Below are 21,401 nucleotides of genomic sequence, written 5' to 3' on the forward strand. Positions count from 1 at the left end.
TCCCCCAGTCCCCCACCTGCCTCCCCTCTGGTAACCACCAGTTTGTTCTCTATAGTAAGAGACTGTGTTGTCTTTTTTTTTTTTTCCCTTTGCTCGTTTGTCTTAAATTCCACATGAGTGAAATCCTAGGATATTTGTCATTCTCTGACTTATTTTGCTTAGCATTATCCTCTCCAGCTCCATGCATGTTGTTGCAAACGGCAAGATTTAATTCCTTTTTATAGCTGAATAATATTCATATATATATATGTGTATATATATATATATATGTGATGCAATCTCATGATATCTATATATCTATATATCACATCTTCTTTATCCATTCATCTACTGATGAACACTTGGGCTGCTCCAATAGTTTGGCTATTATAAATAATGCTGCAATAAATATCAGGGAGCACATATCCCTTTGATTGTTTTTGTATTCTTTGGGTAAATACCCAGTAGTACAATTCCTGGATTATAGGGTAGTTCTATTTTTAATTTTTTGAGGAACCTCCATACTGTTTTCCACAATAGTTGCACCAATTTGTGTTTCCATGGACAATGTTAAGAGGGTTCCTTTTTTAAAGTTTATTCATCTATTTTTGAGAGACAATGCATGTGTGGGTGGGTGAGGCAGAAAGAGAGGGAGCAAGAGAATCTCCACATTGTAAGGCTCTCCAGAGAGCCTGATGCCAGGCTTGAACTTGAATGGTGAGATCATGACCTGAGCCAAAACCAAGAGTTGGATTCCTAACCAAGACAGCCACCCAGGTGCCCCAAGAGGGTTCCTTTTACTCTGCATCCTTGCCAATGCCTGTTTCTGGGTTTTGTTTTGTTTTGTTATAGAGAGCGTGAGCAGGGGAAAGGGGCAGAGGGAGAGAGAATCTTATGCAGCTCCATGCTCAGCACAGAGCCCCATGCAGAACTCAATCCCACAACCCCAGGATCATGACCTGAGCTGAAATCGAGTCAGTTGCTCAACTGACTGAGCCACCCAGGCACACATTCTGACAGGTGTGATGTGATAGCTCATTGTAGTTTTGATTTGCATTTCTCCGATGATAATGTTGAGCATCTTTTCAGGTGTCTATTGGCCATCTGTATGTCTTTTTTATTTATTTATTTATTTTAAATTTTTTTTTTTTCAACGTTTATTTATTTTTGGGACAGAGAGAGACAGAGCATGAACGGGGGAGGGGCAGAGAGAGAGGGAGACACAGAATCGGAAACAGGCTCCAGGCTCTGAGCCATCAGCCCAGAGCCCGACGCGGGGCTCGAACTCACGGACCGCGAGATCGTGACCTGGCTGAAGTCGGACGCTTAACCGACTGCGCCACCCAGGCGCCCCTGTATGTCTTTTTTGAAGAAATATCCGTTCATGTCTTCTGTCCATTTTTCAATTGGATTGTTTTTTGGTATTGAGTTGTAGAAGTTCTTTATATATTTTGGATATATATACTGATGAGTTTGCCTTGAATTTTCAAACTACAAAAATAAATGTCTATAAAGTGAGTGAGTGTGGTTTGCTAACACACTTAGAATAATATGTCAGGGGCACCTGGGTGGCTCAGTCACTTGAGTGTCCGACCCTTGATTTCAACTCAGGTCATGATCCCAGTGTTGTGGGACTGAGCTCCATGTCGAGCTTAAACTCCTGCTTACAATATTCTCTCTCTCTCTCTCTCTCTCTCTCTCTCTGCCCCTTGCTCACTTGAGCCCTCTCTCTCCAAAAAAACAAAACACACACACAAAAATCTCTCTCTCTAAAAAAAGAAGAGTATCTGTCAAGGAGTAAACTCTATGTTAAATTTGTTAAACACACAAATCAGCAATGTTTATAAGCTGGGAAGTTTTAATTCTTGAGTTGCACGATCATATGGTAACGGCTTTAGCAAAGCTTTAAATAAAATGCTGCTTAAGTATCAAGAAGAGGCAACTCAGGGAAGTTTCAGGGAAGGCTTCCTTGTCCTTTGAGGTTGACAGATGAATTAAAGTTTAGGCAGAAAATGAGATTCCATACAAAAGAGAGAACAGCATGTTCAAAGTCATGGAACGTAAAAGGAAAAATTTTACAAGTATCACTGAAGGTGGCAGTTGAGATAAAACCAGTGCTATTGCAAGTGAAGGTGGAATTTTTTAAATGTTAATTTTCTTAATAGTAATTTAAAATTTGGTGTCATTTCCTGTACTTGCTGTTCTGAGTGCTTAAGATTCATGTTGTTTCATGGCAGATGTTTTAAAAGACCTATTTTGACACCCCCCCCCCCCCCGCATTCATACGAAGAAATGAAACACAAAGAGGCTCATAATGACGTATTTCAGATTCTTACTGCTCAGAGGCAGAGCTGGAACTGAAACCCAAATCCAGGGTTCTCTCCACTATTGCCAGCAGAGTTTCACCAGGTCTCCTCACCCGCCTTCAGCTTCAGAGATAGAAGACTAGGGAAAATGGTGTAGTTACTTTTGTAAAGACTAAACACCTCCTGCATTAAGTACTACCTTGTCTTTTCCAAGTACCTTCATGAGCACCACCTCCAGATGCGGTTACCACGTGTCTCCTCTGCCACACATCTTATTTTTCTTGAACAAGAGCACTTTTGTTCTGGTTCCAACAGCTTCTCTCACACTGTTCTCTAATAAAGACAGGCTGCAATAATAATCCCAAGTCCTGACCAAAAGCGATCACAACTACATTGGAAACAGATACACTATGAATGCAGGAACACTATATTTATTAGGTCAATAATTCATTTTTAGCAATACAAGTACAGAATATATCACAATGCTGGTTACAAACATACTTAGTATGGTTCAATGGTTACACATAATGGTGGGCACTACAAGTTTGTGTTAAGGATGATATGAAAGGTCATTCTGACACAATGAAGAATCGTCTTAAAAAAATCTATCAATGACCCTAGATATTTCTATAGAAATTACTGTGGCACTATTCGTGGGGATTTTCATGTAAAGAATTGTTAGTAATTTGTTTCATTAAGAGCTTTTGAGTCTACTAACCTAAAATCCCCTGTTGCTTAATAAAGTATAAAAATAGTACTGACTTGGTAATATTTAATAAAATGTAGCATTCATTCACATCATAAAAGTAGAACTAAATTGAAAAGTTTTAGTTACCATGGCAACATATCTTTCCATAAAAGGAATATACAGAAATGAGTAATGTTACACAAATGGTACCTGCAACAGTTATTTAGTGATCCAACACTTAATTTGTGCACCACAAACCAGGTTTTCTAGATATCTATATATAGCATATATTTTTAATCTTAAATTTTACTTTTGAAAAAAATGTGCACTTCAACAAACTCACTAAGGCCACTCATGCTATAGATACCTAGGATTGCAATTAAAGAATAGTATTATTTAATAAATCCTAAAGCACATTCCTTCAGATCACCAACAGGGTAAAACCAGTTTTCTGCCTAACACATTCCTGAGATTTGTGGACAATACAACTACTAGTGTTCAAGCTGGATAGTAATCCAAGTGTCAGATTAAAAAATTTTCTTTTTCCTAGCAAGAACTGAGGTCCTCCAAAGCCAAGAGGTGAAATATATACATTAATTTTTAAAGCAAAAATAAAACTCTTAAAAAAGTCTATACTTATATAAATAAGTATTTTTCCAGTAGTAACTTTGCCATCCAGGAAAGGAAGAGTTTGCAAGCAGCAAGGCTACAAATTCTGGGGAGAAAAATAAAGACCAAGTGGCAGTTAAGAATACCTGCTACTAAGCAAACCGTTGTTTCAATTCGTAAAGTACGGCCACAAGCTTCAATTGTGTTTCAGGTGTGTTTACTGTTCAGCATTCTGTTTGCACGTAAGGAGCTACCAAATGGCACTCCCATTTATGTATAAGATTGCAGCCTATGTACTTAATTTTCACAACATTATGAACTCTTCCCAAACAGGCTGGGAACAAAGGCCTTTGTCAAATCCTTTATTTTCACTAATGAGCGCATACTGCACAAGGGTTACTACAGAGCAATGGTGAGTTTGTTTTTAACCAAGCAGAGACAGAGCTTTGATGACAATAGAGGGTCCTAAAGCTTTGGGCAAAGTCAGCTTTGGGAACCCTTAAATATGGTGTTCTAAAAAACCCAATCAGTTCTATTACACTGGATGCTGGAGTGACTGACAATCTGTAGCACATGAGTATTTGTAGAGCCCCCTGATGCACCCAACTTGAATAGCACCAAACTTTAGGAAAAAGACTGGGTAAGAGGAAAGAAATGAAAGTCAGGAAGAATGAGACCAAAGGCCTTTTATTATTTTGCTGAACTTTCAGAAATATCTTTAGGTTGGTTTAGGCTTCCTTACACCTAACCCCACCCTATGTGAAAAGCTTGTGCAAGCTATTGGTTATTGTGAGGTAAATTTTATTCTTTTCTTTCTTTGAGATTCTTTTTAACCCTATAAATCATGGTGACATTCACCTCTCTAATTTACCCTAAACATCCCTAGGAAAAGGATAAATCCCAGACTTAAAATCATAAGGGTATTATTCATTAGAACCAGAATTAATAACATATTGTTAGATCATTAACAGAAACTGGCAATCTCTTTTCTCAACCTACAGTGTTTGCATTAAATCAAACAGATTTACAGAACACTACATTAAAGCAGTGGTAATAAAGGGAAACTACCAATGGTTTTTAGAAAAACTGGCTGCCACTTAACATTATCACCCTGTGATCTTAGGCTTCTAAATATCATGTTGCTTTATAGCTCAAACTGAATTAAGAGAGGATGAGGCCTTAAGTCATTTGCTTGATTTTATCATAGGAAATGCTGTATGTGCACAAAACCAAAAAATACAGATTACAAAAAAAAAAAAAAAAAAAAACTTCGTATGGAAACGTGAGTTTCAAAATATTTATTGAAAAACAATTTACCATGACATTCCTATACCACAAACATACCACAGGACTCTAAATAACCAACAAAAGTATACAAAGCCTATCCTGAAAATATCTTTGGAGGTATTAAATATATAGGCCCACGAGGATAGAGCTGAGTAACTTAAAAAATGTTAGTCCTTGGTCACGGACTATTTGGTAATTAACAAAGAGGTGCCTCTTGGCATTAGACTGCAATGAGCTGGGAGGGGAGATGCAGGTGTGCCAATGTACTCCTTTTAAAATTAAAAAGAAACTAATTCAATTTGAGGAATAAACTCAGGTTTTGAAATCATAGTTATAATCCTAGGGTCCAGGCTTGTTTCATCTCTTTACGTACCTCCCCCAGTCAATCCCCTCATGGGGTCTTAAAAACACTGGCTCATAACTAACAAGACTGCAAATAATAGTTTTAAACAAGATTAGATTTGTGAAGTTCAAAAGTGTTTAAAATCAAATTGATCTGAAATCTCTAATTAATTTTTCTGTACTCAATGTGGCAGACAGTTTAGATTTCTTCCCCCCTCCAACCCCAACGTGCATGTTAAAAGAAAACCAAAATTCAACACACATTCATTCACCCACAGACTACTCCAAGCATTAGCCAAGAGCAACATCTCTAACAGCCAAGTCATGAACCCCTGAAAATAGGGGGGAAAACCCTGATTCTTAACTATAGAGGCACCCAATAGGCCACTATAATAAGAACTGAGGTAACAGCAAAAGACCTTTTGTTTCTTGAATTGCTACATGTTACAACTTCCCAAATTTGAATATTAATTACCTCAACATTAAATAACCCGACTGGGTTAAAATTTAAAAAATCAAAACCCAATAAAAGGAAGACAAGTTAGTGAAATAGATATATAATTAGGGGATCTTTGTATTTGACTCTTGAAGTTCAAATAAAATGACCCAGTTGTACTATTATTACCATAAAAACAAAGGATCTCAGAAGAATTGCTTCTTTTGGGCATTCATTTTTCCATGAATCCCCACAAACCACATAGTAACCTAAAAGTCCCTCCCAAACATGAGCTATTATTTCATGACTCTTAGCCAATATACTTGTTAATTGCACTGATTATTAGGGTAACATTTAAAATGAGGGGGTTGGTTGCGGCAGATATTTATAGACTTGCTTATGGCACTGCCATCTGTGCACACTGACTAAAGATATGCCACTGAAATTGCCAAATTTCCCAAGTTTGGTGTCTAATTACATGAATATAAGTTTTGCATTGTTACTTTTCATCATATATCTAAATGAAACATTCTACTGATAAAAGTATATGCAGGGGCTAAAATAATAACCTAAAGCCTCTGGTCCAAATAACCCCTTTCTAGATTAGGCTGGTCCATTTTAGGTCCTCCTGGTCCTGTCAGCAAATGCTATCAGAGCATCTTGCATTGTTGTACCAAAAAACCCCAACACAACCAAAGGGTTAATAAAAGTGCTGGTCTGTCAGCTTTTCTATGATTTACAGATCAACACTGGTCCAGTTCAGATGAATCTGACAGTCCTTCCCGTAAGAGAGCTCTGGAGTGGTTGTATCCACTTCCGTGGGTAAGGTGGCCAAACCTAAGTCAGGATGTCCCTCTTCTATCAGCACTGTGTTAACTTTTCCATACTGCATATAAAGATTTTCCCCATAAAATTTCTTTACAATACAGTATTGAATACCTCCACAAGGAAGAATTATATGTTAAAAAGTTGTTAAAATCATCCTTACGTAATAAGAATGCAACTCTTTTAAACTCTTAAATAGTTTTATTTAGGGGTTCTTTTCAGGCTTTCTGCAAAATGAATTATTTTTTTAAATGAAAAAAAAAAAACCAACAAAAAGATTTCCTGTTGTTTGTTCTACTAGGTTGAAAATATGGGCCAGACTACTTATACATGCGGTACATGCTGAATATAACTGAATATATGCTTATTCCTACGGACACTCTGCAAGATAGGGATCACCCAAATAGGGTCAATGGACTGGACCAGTGTTTCAATGCAAATTCCAGCCCCAAAAAACAACATGGTTTTGATTTCACAGTATGAATTCCCTGGAATCTGGGAAAAGGTAAATTAGTTAACTGAGGTACTCCCTCAGCAGCTCGGTCCCTCCACATTCTGAGAAATCAAGAAGGACTGTACCACTTCTTCAGTGGACTGGGGGCTGGTGTTGACGTCTTCAAGAGCATCGGTCACCGAATACTGACGATCTCGCAACCGGTTCCAGTTAGACAGAACGTTGTGATATTCAAACACTTTCTCATAATTCCCAATGGAGTTGTAAAGTTTAATGAGACCTCGGTAGTCATATTCTAGTCCACTGTAGCCTTCACCAAACAGTTTCTTCCCTGAAAGTAACACACACACACACACAAAGAAAGAAAGAAAGCTCAAATAATGAAGCAACAACAAGAGGTTCTTACAGACAACACAAGTTCAATTCTTTAAATAAGATGGCTTGGTTTTATTTCCTAGGATAAATGAGAAACTAATGAGATTGCGTACCCACAAACAAGATAAATATATTCGATTACATTAGAATTAAGAACTTCTGTTCTTTGAAAGGCACCATTTAGAAACAAGCAACAGAGTGAAAGTTATCTACCTGCAACACATACAACCAACAAAGGGCTTGCTGCATCCATAGTATATAAAGATCTTCTATAAACCAATAAGGAATGATAGGCAATTCAATATAAAAATAGGGAAGAATTTTTTTTAAGTAATCACTACCCCCAGTATGGGGCTCAAACTCATGCTCTACTGACTGAATCAGCCAAGTGCCCCAAAACAGGGAAGAATTTTAACAGGCACCTTAGATGATGGCCACAGTATCTTATTTTGTAAAAGGCCTGAAAATGGAAACCAAATGTTCTGAATATCCATTAACAGCAGAATGGATAAATAATGATATACTAATCCAATAAAATATAGCGCTGGAAATTAATAAACAACAGTGATATGGAACAACACAGATGTATTTCACAATTCACGTTCACCAAAAGAAACCAGACATATAAAAATATACATTGTATGATTCTATTTTATCAAAAACAGGTAAACCTGATCTATGATGTTAAAAGTCAGGAAAAGGGAGGCGGAGGGAGCAGTAACTACACAAATAGTTTAGAATTACTGCTTTTGCCTATCCTTGACACTCTGCCTAAACTGTCATACTTCTTGCTACTGGCTTCAACATCAATAAATCATCTTTAGCAAATGTTTCAGATGAGTTTTGAGTGGTTTCTGGATATCCTTAGCAGCTCTAAACTCATTGAAGTCTTAGTAATTACACTTCCCTACACAACATATGGGACATGTTGATATGTTGATTTCTAATCAGTTGACTAATAAAATTTTAAAATAACATACCAATCGCTATAGAGCGCAAATAAAGTTTCTCAGCATTTTCATACTGATTCATGTCATAATTGTATAAAGAAGCCAGATGTCCCACGGAAAGGGCTACTTCATAATCTTCTTGACCAAGAAGTTGCTCTTTAATCTGAATTGCTTTGATGTGCATTTCTTCAGCTTCCTGAAAAAAAATGAAGCTGTATTAGCATTAGATTATATTTTTTCTTATGTTAACAATTCTTACCCAACAAGCAAGATTCTTCTAAATGCCAAAAACATGGATGGCATAACATAATCAGATCAGAAACCATACTATGTTAATCCAAAAGTCGCCTATGAGCAGCATTACTACTTTGGGAAGTTACTTAGTTGATGACAGTAATAGTGTCCTATGCCAAAAATGATGAGAAAACTTGTCCTGGTAATAAAAAATTATTAGAAGAAATTAACATTAAAACCTTTTAAAATGAAAATTATTTGTTAACATGATCCCAAATTTAATTGAACCTTGTTAAGAAACCCCATACTATAGTACGTTCATTCACATAGGCATACACTTGATTAAGAATTTATAACCCAAAATTCTAAAAGAGAATTCAGTAAATTTTTATCATTACAATTAATAACACCTTAGTATCTGACATTCCCTGTATACCAGCCTGATGCCCCGCCGTTAGCTATATAGTCTATAGTTATATAGTCTATATAGTTAGCTATATAGTCTATAACTATAGACTATGTAGTTATAGTCTAACTATAATAACCGTAATAGCCTTTATGGTTTTTGATGTATTCTTATTTTTCCAGGGTCTGGATTTTGAATTTTGTTTATATTTTGACTCTGTTGTTTTACACTAGCTATCTTCTCAATTTTTTCATGGAATAAGGTAGGAGTAAAATAAATGTACACTCTGTTATTTTTAAAAATTGTTTAAAGTTCATTCATTTTTGATAGAGACAGAGGGTGAGTGAGGGAGGGGCAGAGAGAGAGGGACACACTCTGAAGCAGGCTCCAGGCTCCAAGCTGTCAGCACAGAGCCTGACACAGGGCTCGAACTCATGAGCCATGAGATCATGACCTGAGCCGAAGTAGGATGCTTAACTGACTGAGCCACCCAGGCACCCCAATAAATGTACACTTAAATAGTTAAGATTACTGATGATGTATTATTTAAGACTTGTTATTTAAGACCGGACTTTATTACCTAAAATTATTTAGTAAGAGAAAAATGTAGTAAAACAGGCTTTTACCTTAAATTTTCTCATTGACTGGTAAAGTCTTCCAAGGTTTCCATAGTGTTTTGCAGTCTGTACATTAAATTCCCCAAAAGCTTTTTTAGCTAGTTGGAGTGAAGACAGGTGCAAATCATGAGCTTCTTGAAGCAGCCTCTGTTCAGTTTCTTTATTATGACAGTCAATTGCAATCTCCTCTAAAATAAGAGCTGATTAAGAAAGCAATAAAATTAGCTTAAATAAAACCATCAAAGCTAATCAGAGCATATAATTTAAAATTAAATTCAACAAATGTTTGTGGTTATGGTTTAGAACTGGTAAAGATGAAAATATTCCACTTTAATGAAAAAATATACTTTGGGGAGGGTCATTCTACTTCGGATAGTATAATGAACTTCGAATTTAAAAACAATGGTACACATCAAATATTTTGCAGAATTAATTTCTGCTTTACTAGAGCGTTATATTTTGCCAATGTGAATTTCTTACGTAAAGCAATCCAAGACAAGGAGGAAAAGGCAAAATTTTTAAAGTTATGAAACTGTGTCAAGGAGTACCTAAGTACTGTTGAACATTTTGAAACCAAACTTTATAAAATATAACCTTTAACCAAATACAACAGAAAGAACTGGTTTCCTCCTACTCATTTGACCAACTAAATCAGGCAAGAAGACAGTGCAATTTCAAAGTCACATACAAGACTTTCAAATTCCACTTAAAGTCTTAAAAATACAAATTCTTTTACGAGGTGATTTTATTTCTAGGAAAATTGTCCATATGCACAAAAGTAAAAGAAGTTTAGTTCATTATAGCATTAAAAAATTTTTTTTAATGTTTATTTTTGAAAGAGAGAGAGAGAAACAGTGTATGAGCAGGGAAGGGGCAAAGAGAGAGGGAGACACAGAATCTGAAGCAGGCTCCAGGCTCTGAGTTGTCAGCACAGAGCCCAAAGTGGGGCTCGAACTCAAGAACCGTGAGATTATGACCAAGCCAAAGTCAGATGCTTAATTGACTGAGCCACCCAGGCACCCCCATTATAGCATTTTTAAAGAACAAAAGGTTAAAAACAATATAAAGGACAAATAATAGAGGTGAGGTTAAAAACATTAGAAAAGGATATATATCCGCATGTACTGCAATGAAAACATGTTCACAATGTATAAAGTGAAAAAAGCAAAATACAACTAAAAAAGTTCATTCATTTCATAATTTGGGGAAAAACAGTATAAAAAATATTCACCAAAATGCTGAATCTGGAAAGATTCAGAAGATTCAGAAATTTAACCTTAACCAAATATAACCTTTAACTTAATTTATTATTTTTCTTTTTTCTCTAACTTTTAATTTTTACATTAAATATGTATTACTTGTGCTTCTTAAAAATGCAAACCTAGAGAGAAAAAAGAACCAGTTCCAGAATTAAGGTAAAAACTTCTCCAATATGCATGGCATTACACTAGTGGCCCAATCATGCTGGCAAAATAAATGCCGTCAATGAAAGGGCTTTGGTGGTGATTAGAAGAAAAGTGAATATAAGAAGAGAAGAAAGTCAGGGCACCTGGGGGGACTCAGTCGGTTAAGCACCCAACTTCTGCTCAGGTCATGATCTCATGGCTTGTGAGTTCGAGCCCTCATCAGGCTCTGTGCTGACAGCTCAGAGCCTGGGGCCTGCTTTGGATTCTGTCTCCCTCTCTCTCTATGCCCCTTCCCCGCTCACACTGTGTCTCTCTCTCTAAAATAAATCAACATTAAAACAAATTTTTAAAAAAAGAAGAGAAGAAAGTGGTATTTAGTAAGAGTCCTGCAACATTAAGGGCAACCTGATATAAAGCTGCGTTTCAAAATCCTGCACTATAAAGTTGAAGGTATGTAAAAACTCATCTATAGTCTGCTATCCATGTTACTGTGCAATAATCATGTGCTATTCTTTCATCCTCCTCTCAAAAGAAATGAATGAATGAAGGCATGACAGAGAGGAAAAGGAGGAAGGGAGGGAGGAAGAAAGAAAAAAGAGACAAAAGATATTCTGGCTTATTAAAAATACTATATGAGAGAAGTTAACCTTTTTACTATGAACTACTGGAGATTCTTAAGTAGAGCTGCAGGCAGATACATTAAATCAGTGACCTGGCTATCTTAGTAATATGTAGATATAGTCTAATCCTATGCTACTACCCAAGGAAACAAATAGTCTTAACATATACCATATATCATTAAAAAAAATGAGACTAGACATATATTACAACTGACAGCAAAAGAAACCTAAATATATATATATATATACACACATATATTGGAGACTAATTGTAAAGGGTACCTTTCACCCTCTTTGAAGAAGCCAAAAGAAGATGATCTTCAGGTAGAATGTGGGTAATGATACCAATAGCTCTTTCTGCATGAAATCTGCAATACAGACAGATATATTCTGGCATTTTTTAGTTACAAATAATTAAAGCATTTTTTAAAAAAATCACAATTTTTAATGTAATACCGATGGAATTTCTAAAACTATCTGTGGTAAAGGGTGCTGGTTTTTGTTTTTTAAATTTCCAATCTGTTGTGGACTGAACTTTTGGCATCCAACAGATTTCCATCTCCCACAGAATAAACTGTGAAACTGTTAGTGCAGCCTACAAGTCTCAACATGATCTTTCACTGGGGCTGCTTCTCCAACCTCATCTACATTCTCAGAAACAGCCCTCTCCTTGCCCTCCAAACACAAAGGCATCGCAGTTTTCTGAACATGCAAAAGCATACTCTCACCTAAGATTCTTGCACTTGCTTTACCGTCTCTACAGAATACTCTGCCCCTGAATATCCATCCATGGCTTACTCTTCAATGAAAAGCCTTTCCAGACAAGCCTATACAAAAGTCCCTAAAAAATTTACTATAGTTCTTTACTCTTAGTTTATTTTATTCTTCTTCACATAACAAGTATTCTCATCTGATGTGTTTGGTTGTTTGTTTATGGCCCCTCTCACCAAACAGAAGGTAAGCTATCTGCCTATTTTATCTACCAGTTCCTCTCAAATAACTCCAAGTCTTCTATCCCCATCTGCCAGGTAATTATTAATTTTCTCATATCTGTCTTCCAATTCACTAATGGTCACTTTTGTTGTGTCCAATGTGCTGTTTAACTTGTCTACTGAGTTTTAATGTCAATGACTATGTTCTAATACTAGCTATTACATTTTATCTTTTCAAATAGCTCTTACTGAAATATGATTCATACCACACAATTCACCCATTGAAATGTACAAATTCAGTGGTTTTTAGTATATTCAGAGTTGTGTATCCATCACCACAAGCAACTTCAGAATATTTTCATGACTCTAATAAGAAACTCTGGCATGGGATGCTTGGCAGGGGGTGGGTGGGTGGGGCAGGGGGCGCCTGGGTGGTTCAGTTGGTCAAGCATCTGACTCCTGATTTCAGCTCAGGTCATGATCTAATGGTTTGTGAGATCGAGCCCTGCATAGGACTGTGCACTGATAGCGTGGAGGCTACTTGGGATTCTCTCCCTCCCTCTCCCTCTCTCTCTCTGTGCCCCTCCCCCACTCACGTGTGGCACATGTGCATTCTCTCTCAAAATAAACATTACAAAAACAAAAACAAAAAAAGTCTCTCTTGACTTTCTTCCAACTCTATCAGCCCTAGGCAACCACCAATTTACTTTGTCTCTTACAGATTTGCCTATTCTGGACATCTCATACAAATGGAATCATACAATATGTGGTCCTTTGTGACTGGTTTTTCAATTAGAAGAATGTTTTCAAGGTTCATCCAGGTTGTAGCATCTATCAGTTGTTTTATTTTAAAATCTGCCCTTTTTTTCACCTTTATCTACCCTCCAAAATATTACTGATTCCTTCTTTTACATCAAGGTCAGCAAATTTATTCTGTAAAGAAACAGATAATAAATATTTTATGTTGTGTGGGGCCATATACTCTGTCCCAACTTCCCAAACTCTCCTGATGTAACATGAAAGCCACAGACAATACATGAGTGAATGAGTATTGCTATATTCCAATAAAACTATTTTCCCCATAGGCCATAGTTTGCTAACCCATTTTATATATTTAATCATTTAAGAATACTTACTTTATAGTATCAACCAAAAAGTTTTATTAGCTGATACTGTTTGGGTTCTAATCCTGTTCATTATATCTGCTGATTCCCGCTAATAGAAGAAATGCTTCCCTAGTGGATTTTGAAATACATATTTTTAAAGTCTATTTATTTTGAGAGAGAGTGACAGACAGAGAATCCCAAGCAGGCTCCATGCTGTCAGCACAAAGCCTGATGCAGAGCTCAAACTCACAAACTGTGAGATCATGACCTGAGCCAAAATCAAGAGTCAGATGCTTAACTGACTGAGCCACCCAGGTGCCCCTATTTTGAAATATTTTTATGGTGAGTTCATCTTAGGTAGAGCTAGATCTATGGAAAATCTGTATGGTTTCAGTTGAGAATTAATCATTTTCGAGAGTTTTGCATTTTCTTCCAAAAGGCATCTCAGGAGAACTAGCAGTCCTAAAGTACTTTTTAAATGTTTTCCTCAGTTTGGGGGTTCCTGAATGTATGACAGTTATAAATTCTGCTATGAGGCTCCTTTTTTGTTCAACTGAGAGCCCAACCTGAGATGAACAAGTTTCCTTGCCCTCTTTCTTGTCAATGGGAATTTTTTTTTTCCTCCCAGTCTGCCCTTTCTTTCCCTGAGGGTGCAACCTTGATCTTGGCTTCATCTGAGTGTTTCACTTCTAACTCACACCTTCATGTGGGCTAAACGCCTCTTGAATCCAGGATTGCTGTCAAACCAAGGGTACAGAAACTTCTAAGCTTTCTCGTCACCCCCGGACAGTTATGCCATAGTTCATGTCTACCCTATTGGATTTTAGTCCATGACTGGCCCTTGGGGATTTCCTCTCTCTCCTTGAAGCTCAGTTACACATTTAAAAAGATGAGTGTTGTATTTTATTCAGTATTTCTGCATGTTTTGAGCAAAATGTTTCTAAGTCTATCATTTAGACAGAGACTACTGTATTATACCCAAAGAAAAATTATTAAAGCATTCAAAAGATAAGCCATATTCTGCATGAAGATATACAAGTCCCAACATTAAACCACATAAAATCTAAATGAATGGCTTATAAATTGGTACTATTTTGGATGACTTCAAAAACATTTTAGGCATCTTGTTAAGACTCCAGGAAGACAAATTTAATCCATAAAGGATTAAGAAAAACAAAATAACAGCAACAACATTTAATCTCTCACTGAAAAGGAACGTGGAACTTACAGTGCATTGTCAAATTTCCCAGAGCTATACTGGTGAACATAAGAAGAATAAGCCAAGTCTTCATGAGCTGTTGCTACATGGATATTTTTGCCACCAAACACGGACTGCCGAATGTCAAGGGCTGCCTGAAAGAGTAATGAAAACACTACTATAAATCCTTAGAAAATGCTACCCAGTAATATTAAGCACCCTAGTAATTTAAATATATATTCTATGTACAATCTCATCAGTTTTGAGGCAAAAGTCCTGCTGTATTTAAATCACAAGAGAACATAAAAATCACTTATAAGGCCTGATTTTCTGAAGACTGAATCGAACTTAAAAGGCAATGGTTTCATACTAAAAATCATTCATATATCTAGGAATCACATCAGTATTTTTGTCTATGTCCTTCTTCAAAAGTGAACTATAAAATCAAGAATGCCTTGTCCAGAGTGATGGCATAACACATTTACCTGAGAATGACTAATATAAGACCTAAAAGAATTGTTATCAACTCTCGTTGCTATTACAAAGACAGGTCTAATGACTCATACCAAATCAACAATGAAGACAAGTCATTACGGGGGCAAAATGATAAATGGAAAAGTACTCTTAAATATGAGCCCACAAGCTAAAAATTCTTTTCCTGGATAGTTCTCTTTAACTCTTAAAACATTTATTTTTAATCCTTCTAGATATTATTTAGTAAAATAATGTGCCATATTTGAGGAGGGGCTCAGAAAGAGTTGTTCTTAGAAAGCGGGTTATACACCACAAACAAATACAGGTCAGCAAGGCAATTCCAGTTTAAAGAAAAAAGTGCAACCATTAACATACCTGATAAATTGCAACAGACTGACAGATATTATCTACATTGAGTAAGTAGAACCCATAATCTAGCAGTGTATCAGAGTATTTTGGGTGTTTGGATCCAAAATGATCCCTATAAAAAGATATAAAACTATTAGGATATAAAGCAGGGAGAGACAATTTGAAATGGTATTTTTATTAATAATCACCTACCGTGCCAAATACACTGCATGTTTAATTAGCTGTTCTGCCTTCTTAAATTCACGTTTTACAACACAAGCCTAAGGATAAAGCAAAAGATTATTAAATAACTCTCAGTTAATTAGTGTGCTAAAATAAGTACGTATTATATATTCAGACTATAAAGGTCAAAAGAAGAGAAGCATCTTCAAACATAAATAAAAGGGTTCTATTTATTAATTTCTTCCCTTCCAAGCACTTGAAAATTCTATTATAAGCAGATCTGTACATATTCTGGGAAATTACAAAATTAAAAATTTTGACAGTCATGCCCAATACAAACCTGTTATAACAAAGTTATCTTACAAAGCTGGTATACTCCCATCCTTCCAGATTACATAATAAGTAAGTAGGGGGGAGGGTTCAATATAGTATTTTCTAAGCTGCTTATTTATATCTCAGTTCTAGAGTGGCTCAAGTATCTTGTAGTTTTCCTCTGTTAATTTTAAAATGCATAGAATTTCAAGTTTTCTTATTCTTAAAATATTCTGATTCATGAAAATAGCCAATAGTTTTCAAACTCTAAATATTATCTGCATATAGAAATACAAATCTTGGGGGCGCCTGGATGGCGCAGTCGGTTAAGCGTCCGACTTCAGCCAGGTCACGATCTCGCGGTCCGTGAGTTCGAGCCCCGAGTCAGGCTCTGGGCTGATGGCTCGGAGCCTGGAACCTGTTTCCGATTCTGTGTCTCCCTCTCTCTCTGCCCCTCCCCCGTTCATGCTCTGTCTCTCTCTGTCCCAAAAATAAATAAAACGTTGAAAAAAAATTTTTTTTTTTTAAAAATAAAAAAAAAAGAAATACAAATCTTGGAATCTTGCACCTATATATATTAAGTTTATTTTGAGAGAGAGAGAGAGAGAGAGAGAGAGAGAGAGAGAGAGAAAGGATGAGCAGGGGAGGAGCAGAGAGAGAATCCCAAGTAGGTTCCGTGATGCCAGCGCAGAGCCCAGTGCGGGCTCAAACTCATGAGCCATGAGATCATGACCTAAGCCGAAACTAAGAGTTGGATACTTAACCAAATGAGCCACCTAGGCACTCCTAAATCTTGCATATATATTAAACTGTCTTAACATTAAGTGTATATTCAATGTTTTAAATTAATTAAAAATATAGTAATATCCCTCTTCTAGCTCTGATAATATGAATAAAGTTATGCCACTTACTTGTCTAAAATGACTTATTTAAGAAGTTTCGCAGAATCTTAGACCCTTTTAAATTACAAATTTAGGATCTTTATTCTAACTGAAATTTCCATAATTAAAATCAACCAAAATGGAATACTCAAAACTGAAAAACCTCTGGGTAGAAAGAATATACTTGAAAAGTATGACACTGTGAGGCTATAATACTACCACTCTAAGATTTAATACTAGGTTAGCCTTAAGGAGAAAAATGACCAAAGTCCCTACAATTGTGGCATAAGGAATTGAGGCTGCTGGAAAGGCTAAGAAAAACAAAAGCAAACTTGGGGCGCCTAGGTGGCTCAGTCAGTTAAGCATCTGACTTCAGCTTAGGTCACATCTCATGGTTTCTGAGTTCTAGCCCCATGTCCGGCTCAGTACTGACAGCACAGAGCCAGTTTCAGATTCTTTCCACACACACACCCCACCCCTCCCCCTCTCATGCACACGCACGCACGCACACGTTCTCTCTCTCTCAAATAAACATAAAAGAAAAAGAAAAGCAAACTCAAGTTAGGATAGCACCAAAATAATGTTTCAATCTGTACTTCAGTGAGTTGTATTATCAAAATGAATTTTTTCATGGGTTTTCTGGATATAGGAAAATTAGCTCAATTCTACAACATAGGATAGTTTTAGAAACCAGTTTTCTAAAAGTGAGCATAGAAACGTAGAAAATAGACCTTGTTGGTCCATGAAGTACATAATACCTAACTTGTTAAATAACAAGTTAACTAAAACAGATTTAAAGCTTGCTAAATCTTGTAATTCATTAATAATTTTAACATTATACTCACCTTAGAAGCTTGTCTTAAAACATCCACCACAACTTTGACTGGTAAGCCCACTGTGATTTCTTTCATTGCCTCAATGCACCATTTGTAAGCCTAAAAAATATTTACAAAGAGTAAAAACTGATTAATCAAACTGACAGTATGTAATGAAATGATTGTGTATCTCTCTCCTAAGCTTTCAAGTACCTGAATAAGAACACACACAAAGTATTTACACTTAAAATTTTCTGAGACTAAGTTTTCTTGAAAGCGTAAGTTTGTTACATTTTTCTTTGAAAAACTGACAATGAAGAAATCAAGAGCATGTTCTCTCTTGCCCACAAGACTTTGCAGATACTGCTCCCTCTGCCTTGTATACATTCTTCTCTCCTGAACTCTTAAACCCAAGTTAAGTTAACCAAGTTAGTTAAGTTAAACCCACCTAACTTGTCTTTCAAGCCCTAGATTAGGCTTCCTATACTTTCTTCTCCTAAGGCAATGCTTATTATTTTGTATCTTAACTACCTGTTTAGTTGAGTGCTTACTTTGTGAGAACTACTATTCTAAGCACTTTATGTGTATTAACACATTTAACTGACACAACAGCCTTATGAGATGCAAACTACTATGGGAAAATGAGGTGCAGAGAGGTTTAGTGCCAGGCAATGTGTTAACACCTAGGTATCTATTGGGAAATAAAACAATATGTCCTTCCTCTCCCAGTGCTTAGTGGAAGAAAATACTTCCTTTGCAAGCTTCCTTCTCCATTCCACCTAAAAGATTCAGAAGCAATTTTTATATAAAAATGAAATGTATGTGATTTAGGCCAAGAAAACCTGGTTTATAATAACCAGATGTTGTTTCAGAGTAGTAAGTTAAAATCCTTCAAACTGTAGTGGACTGTAATACTGCTTTAAAATATTTACTGCTCCTGGGGTGCCTGGGTGGCTCAGTCAGTTAAGTGTCTGACTCTTGGTTTTGGCTCAGGTCATCATCTCATGGTTCATGAGTTCGAGCACTGCATCAGGCTCCGCGCTGACAGCACAGAGTCCGCCTGGGATTCTATCTCTCCCTCTCTCTCTGTCCCTCGTCCGCTCTGTCTCTTAAAGTAAATAAAAAAAAAAAAAATTTAAAATATTTACAGCTCCTCTTTGGGGAAGGATATACTTCCCTTCCACATTAAAGATGACATGGTCATGTGATTTCCTTTGGCCAATTTAAAAACTAATTAAAATATGAGAAGTGAAATGTGTGATTTCTGGGAAAAAGCTCTTAGAGCAAGTAATACTTCCTCATGATGTTTTTGCCTCTGCTCTAAGGCTGGTAATGTTCTAAATACAGGATGCTCACCACATGGTTTTGATCAAAGTGTAAACAATGTTAAGCAGAGCCACAGGCATCCCAAGACAGAATGTAGCATGAGCAAGAAAACCTTATTTTTCCATGTCATTGCTATTTTGGGGCTTATATTACCTCGGCATAACTGAGGCCATGCTAATATCAAAATATGATGATAATTCATTAAGCTATATCCTCGATATTTGCATACTTTTCTGTAGCTATCAATGACAAACTTATCTATTTTTAAAAGAATAAGCTATCTAGGGTGCCTAGCTGGCTCAGTTGTTAGAGCATGTGACTCTTGATTTTGGGGTGGTGAGTTCAAGCCCCACACTGGGCATACAGTTTACTTAAAAAAAAAAAACAATCAAAATCCTTCAAGATACATTTACGGCCTTAAACATTCCTCATGAATGTGCTGAGTGTTGCAAAGACCACGAATAAAAAACATTATAAACTCTTAATCTAAATGTAGACACAAAATAACTGTCAATTAAACAGTAACTGCCTAGTAAAGAAAGTGGAAACTGATAAATAAAAGGCATTTTTGTTCCACTGAATACACTGGTGAGTCTGGACCACCAATACATTGGTAGAACTGGGTATGAAGCAAAGAATGGCAAGATATGAATCAATCTACGTGACAGAAAGAAGAGTGCAGAGTTCCAGAGGACAGTATGAACAACAGGAATGAAAAGAGGAATCAGAAGTGGCTAAGATGAGTTCCTATGCAGAGATATAAAAAGATGGGGGAGGGGGGCGCACGTGAAGAACTTTAGAAGTAGGCATTTCTTTCTCTCTTTTCTAATTTAATTTTTAAAAAACGCTTATTCATTTTTGGAGAGAGGGAGCGGGAAAGAGAGGCAGAGGGAGAGAGGCAGAGAGAGAAGGAAACACAGAATCTGAAGCAAGCCCCAGGCTCTGAGCTATCAGCACAGAGCCCGACATGGGGCTTGAACTACTCATGAACCGTGAAATCATGACCTGAGACAATGTCGGACGCTAAACCAATTGAGCCACCCAGGCACCCCTCTTCTTTTTAAGTAAGCTTCACGCCCAGCACGCAACCCAATCAATGCCAGGCTTGCGTTCATGACCCTGATATCAAGACCTGAGCTGAGGGGTGCCTGGGTGGCTCAGTTGGTTAAGCATCAGACTCCGGATTTTGGCTGAGGTCATGATCTCAGGGTTGGTGAGATGGAGCCCTCCCTGTGCATTGGGCTCTGGGCTAGGCCTGGACATGCTTGGGAGTCTCTCTCTTTCTCTCTCTCTCTCTCTGCCCCTCCCCAACTTGTGGGAGCATGCGTGCACATCACTCTCTCAAAATAAATAAACTTAAAAAAAAAAAAAAAAAAAAAAAGACCTGAGCCAAGATCATGAGTTGGATGATTAACCAAATGAGCCACCCAGGTGCCCCTTAAGGTAAGCATCTCTACTACTCAAACTGTTGTTGGAGATCTCTCTCTCACTTCCTCCTTTACTGTCATTGGAGATCTCATAAAGTCAGCTATCCACACAAAGGCCTTCTGTGAATGGGTTCTTTGTTCTTGGTGTGTGAAAATAAAAGAAAGAGGCTAAGTTCTATATTTGGGTTGAGAAGCTATGGAACAATCATTGCACACAAGGGGCAGCAAAACAATCCATCAACAGAACTAATTCAGCAGATATAGGATTCATCATCAAACGTAACCAGAAAAACATACATAACACCCCTAAGAAATTGAAGGCATGTTGGTAAAGGTTTTAGATTTTTACAGGTGGGTTTGATGTCTTCTCACATGGATATGAATAGCAGGATGATCCTAGCAGCAGGGTTGCACGTCATTGTATAATCATTCTAGAATTTTCTAGCTTTACCTCTAATTGTAATTTTCCTTTATGGAGAATATGGAATATATTAATGGGGCAAAAATCAAGATAGGAATAATTATAAAATATGAAAGTTAAATGACAGTTATGTGGCAGCATAAAATAATTATGATATCTTTCCATAAGTAAAGCAACCAAGTAAAGGAGTTAAAAAGACATAAATCACTTCTCAACTACATATTCATTAGCACTAAAGCATTAATTTAATAGTATAAAGACAGGAGCAAAGTTATCTTTCTCATAAGGCAGAGGAAGGAGAAAAACAATGCAATAAAGTATAATAAATAAAACCTAGCTTCCCATTAAAATGAATGCCTTCAAGTTATGATATTTTACCCAGAGCTGCACATCCAATAAGAAACCATCTACTGAAGGTTCATTTGACAGAGCATGCCCATCAAA

The 21,401-nt window shown here is 36.7% G+C and overlaps 1 protein-coding gene across 1 annotated transcript in view; it reads right to left on the reverse strand.

Moving 5' to 3' along the window:
- Positions 1-2,700: 2,700 nt before the first annotated feature.
- The window catches only part of APPBP2 (amyloid beta precursor protein binding protein 2), a 52,225-nt gene continuing 33,524 nt past the window's right edge, over positions 2,701-21,401 (reverse strand). Inside the window, exons 6-13 of the mRNA XM_047080907.1 lie at positions 17,814-17,903; positions 15,806-15,873; positions 15,620-15,725; positions 14,801-14,925; positions 11,817-11,902; positions 9,518-9,708; positions 8,282-8,447; positions 2,701-7,257 (exon numbers count right to left, since the gene is read on the reverse strand). Coding sequence (XP_046936863.1) covers positions 7,004-7,257; positions 8,282-8,447; positions 9,518-9,708; positions 11,817-11,902; positions 14,801-14,925; positions 15,620-15,725; positions 15,806-15,873; positions 17,814-17,903 — 1,086 coding nt within the window. The 3' untranslated portion in view covers positions 2,701-7,003. The remainder of the gene's footprint in view (positions 7,258-8,281; positions 8,448-9,517; positions 9,709-11,816; positions 11,903-14,800; positions 14,926-15,619; positions 15,726-15,805; positions 15,874-17,813; positions 17,904-21,401) is intronic.

The sequence above is a fragment of the Lynx rufus genome, unplaced genomic scaffold (genome assembly GCF_022079265.1).
Source record: "Lynx rufus isolate CCGP_SWC_20201006 ecotype Redwood Valley unplaced genomic scaffold, mLynRuf1.p SCAF_18, whole genome shotgun sequence".
NCBI classification, from domain to species: Eukaryota; Metazoa; Chordata; class Mammalia; order Carnivora; family Felidae; genus Lynx; species Lynx rufus.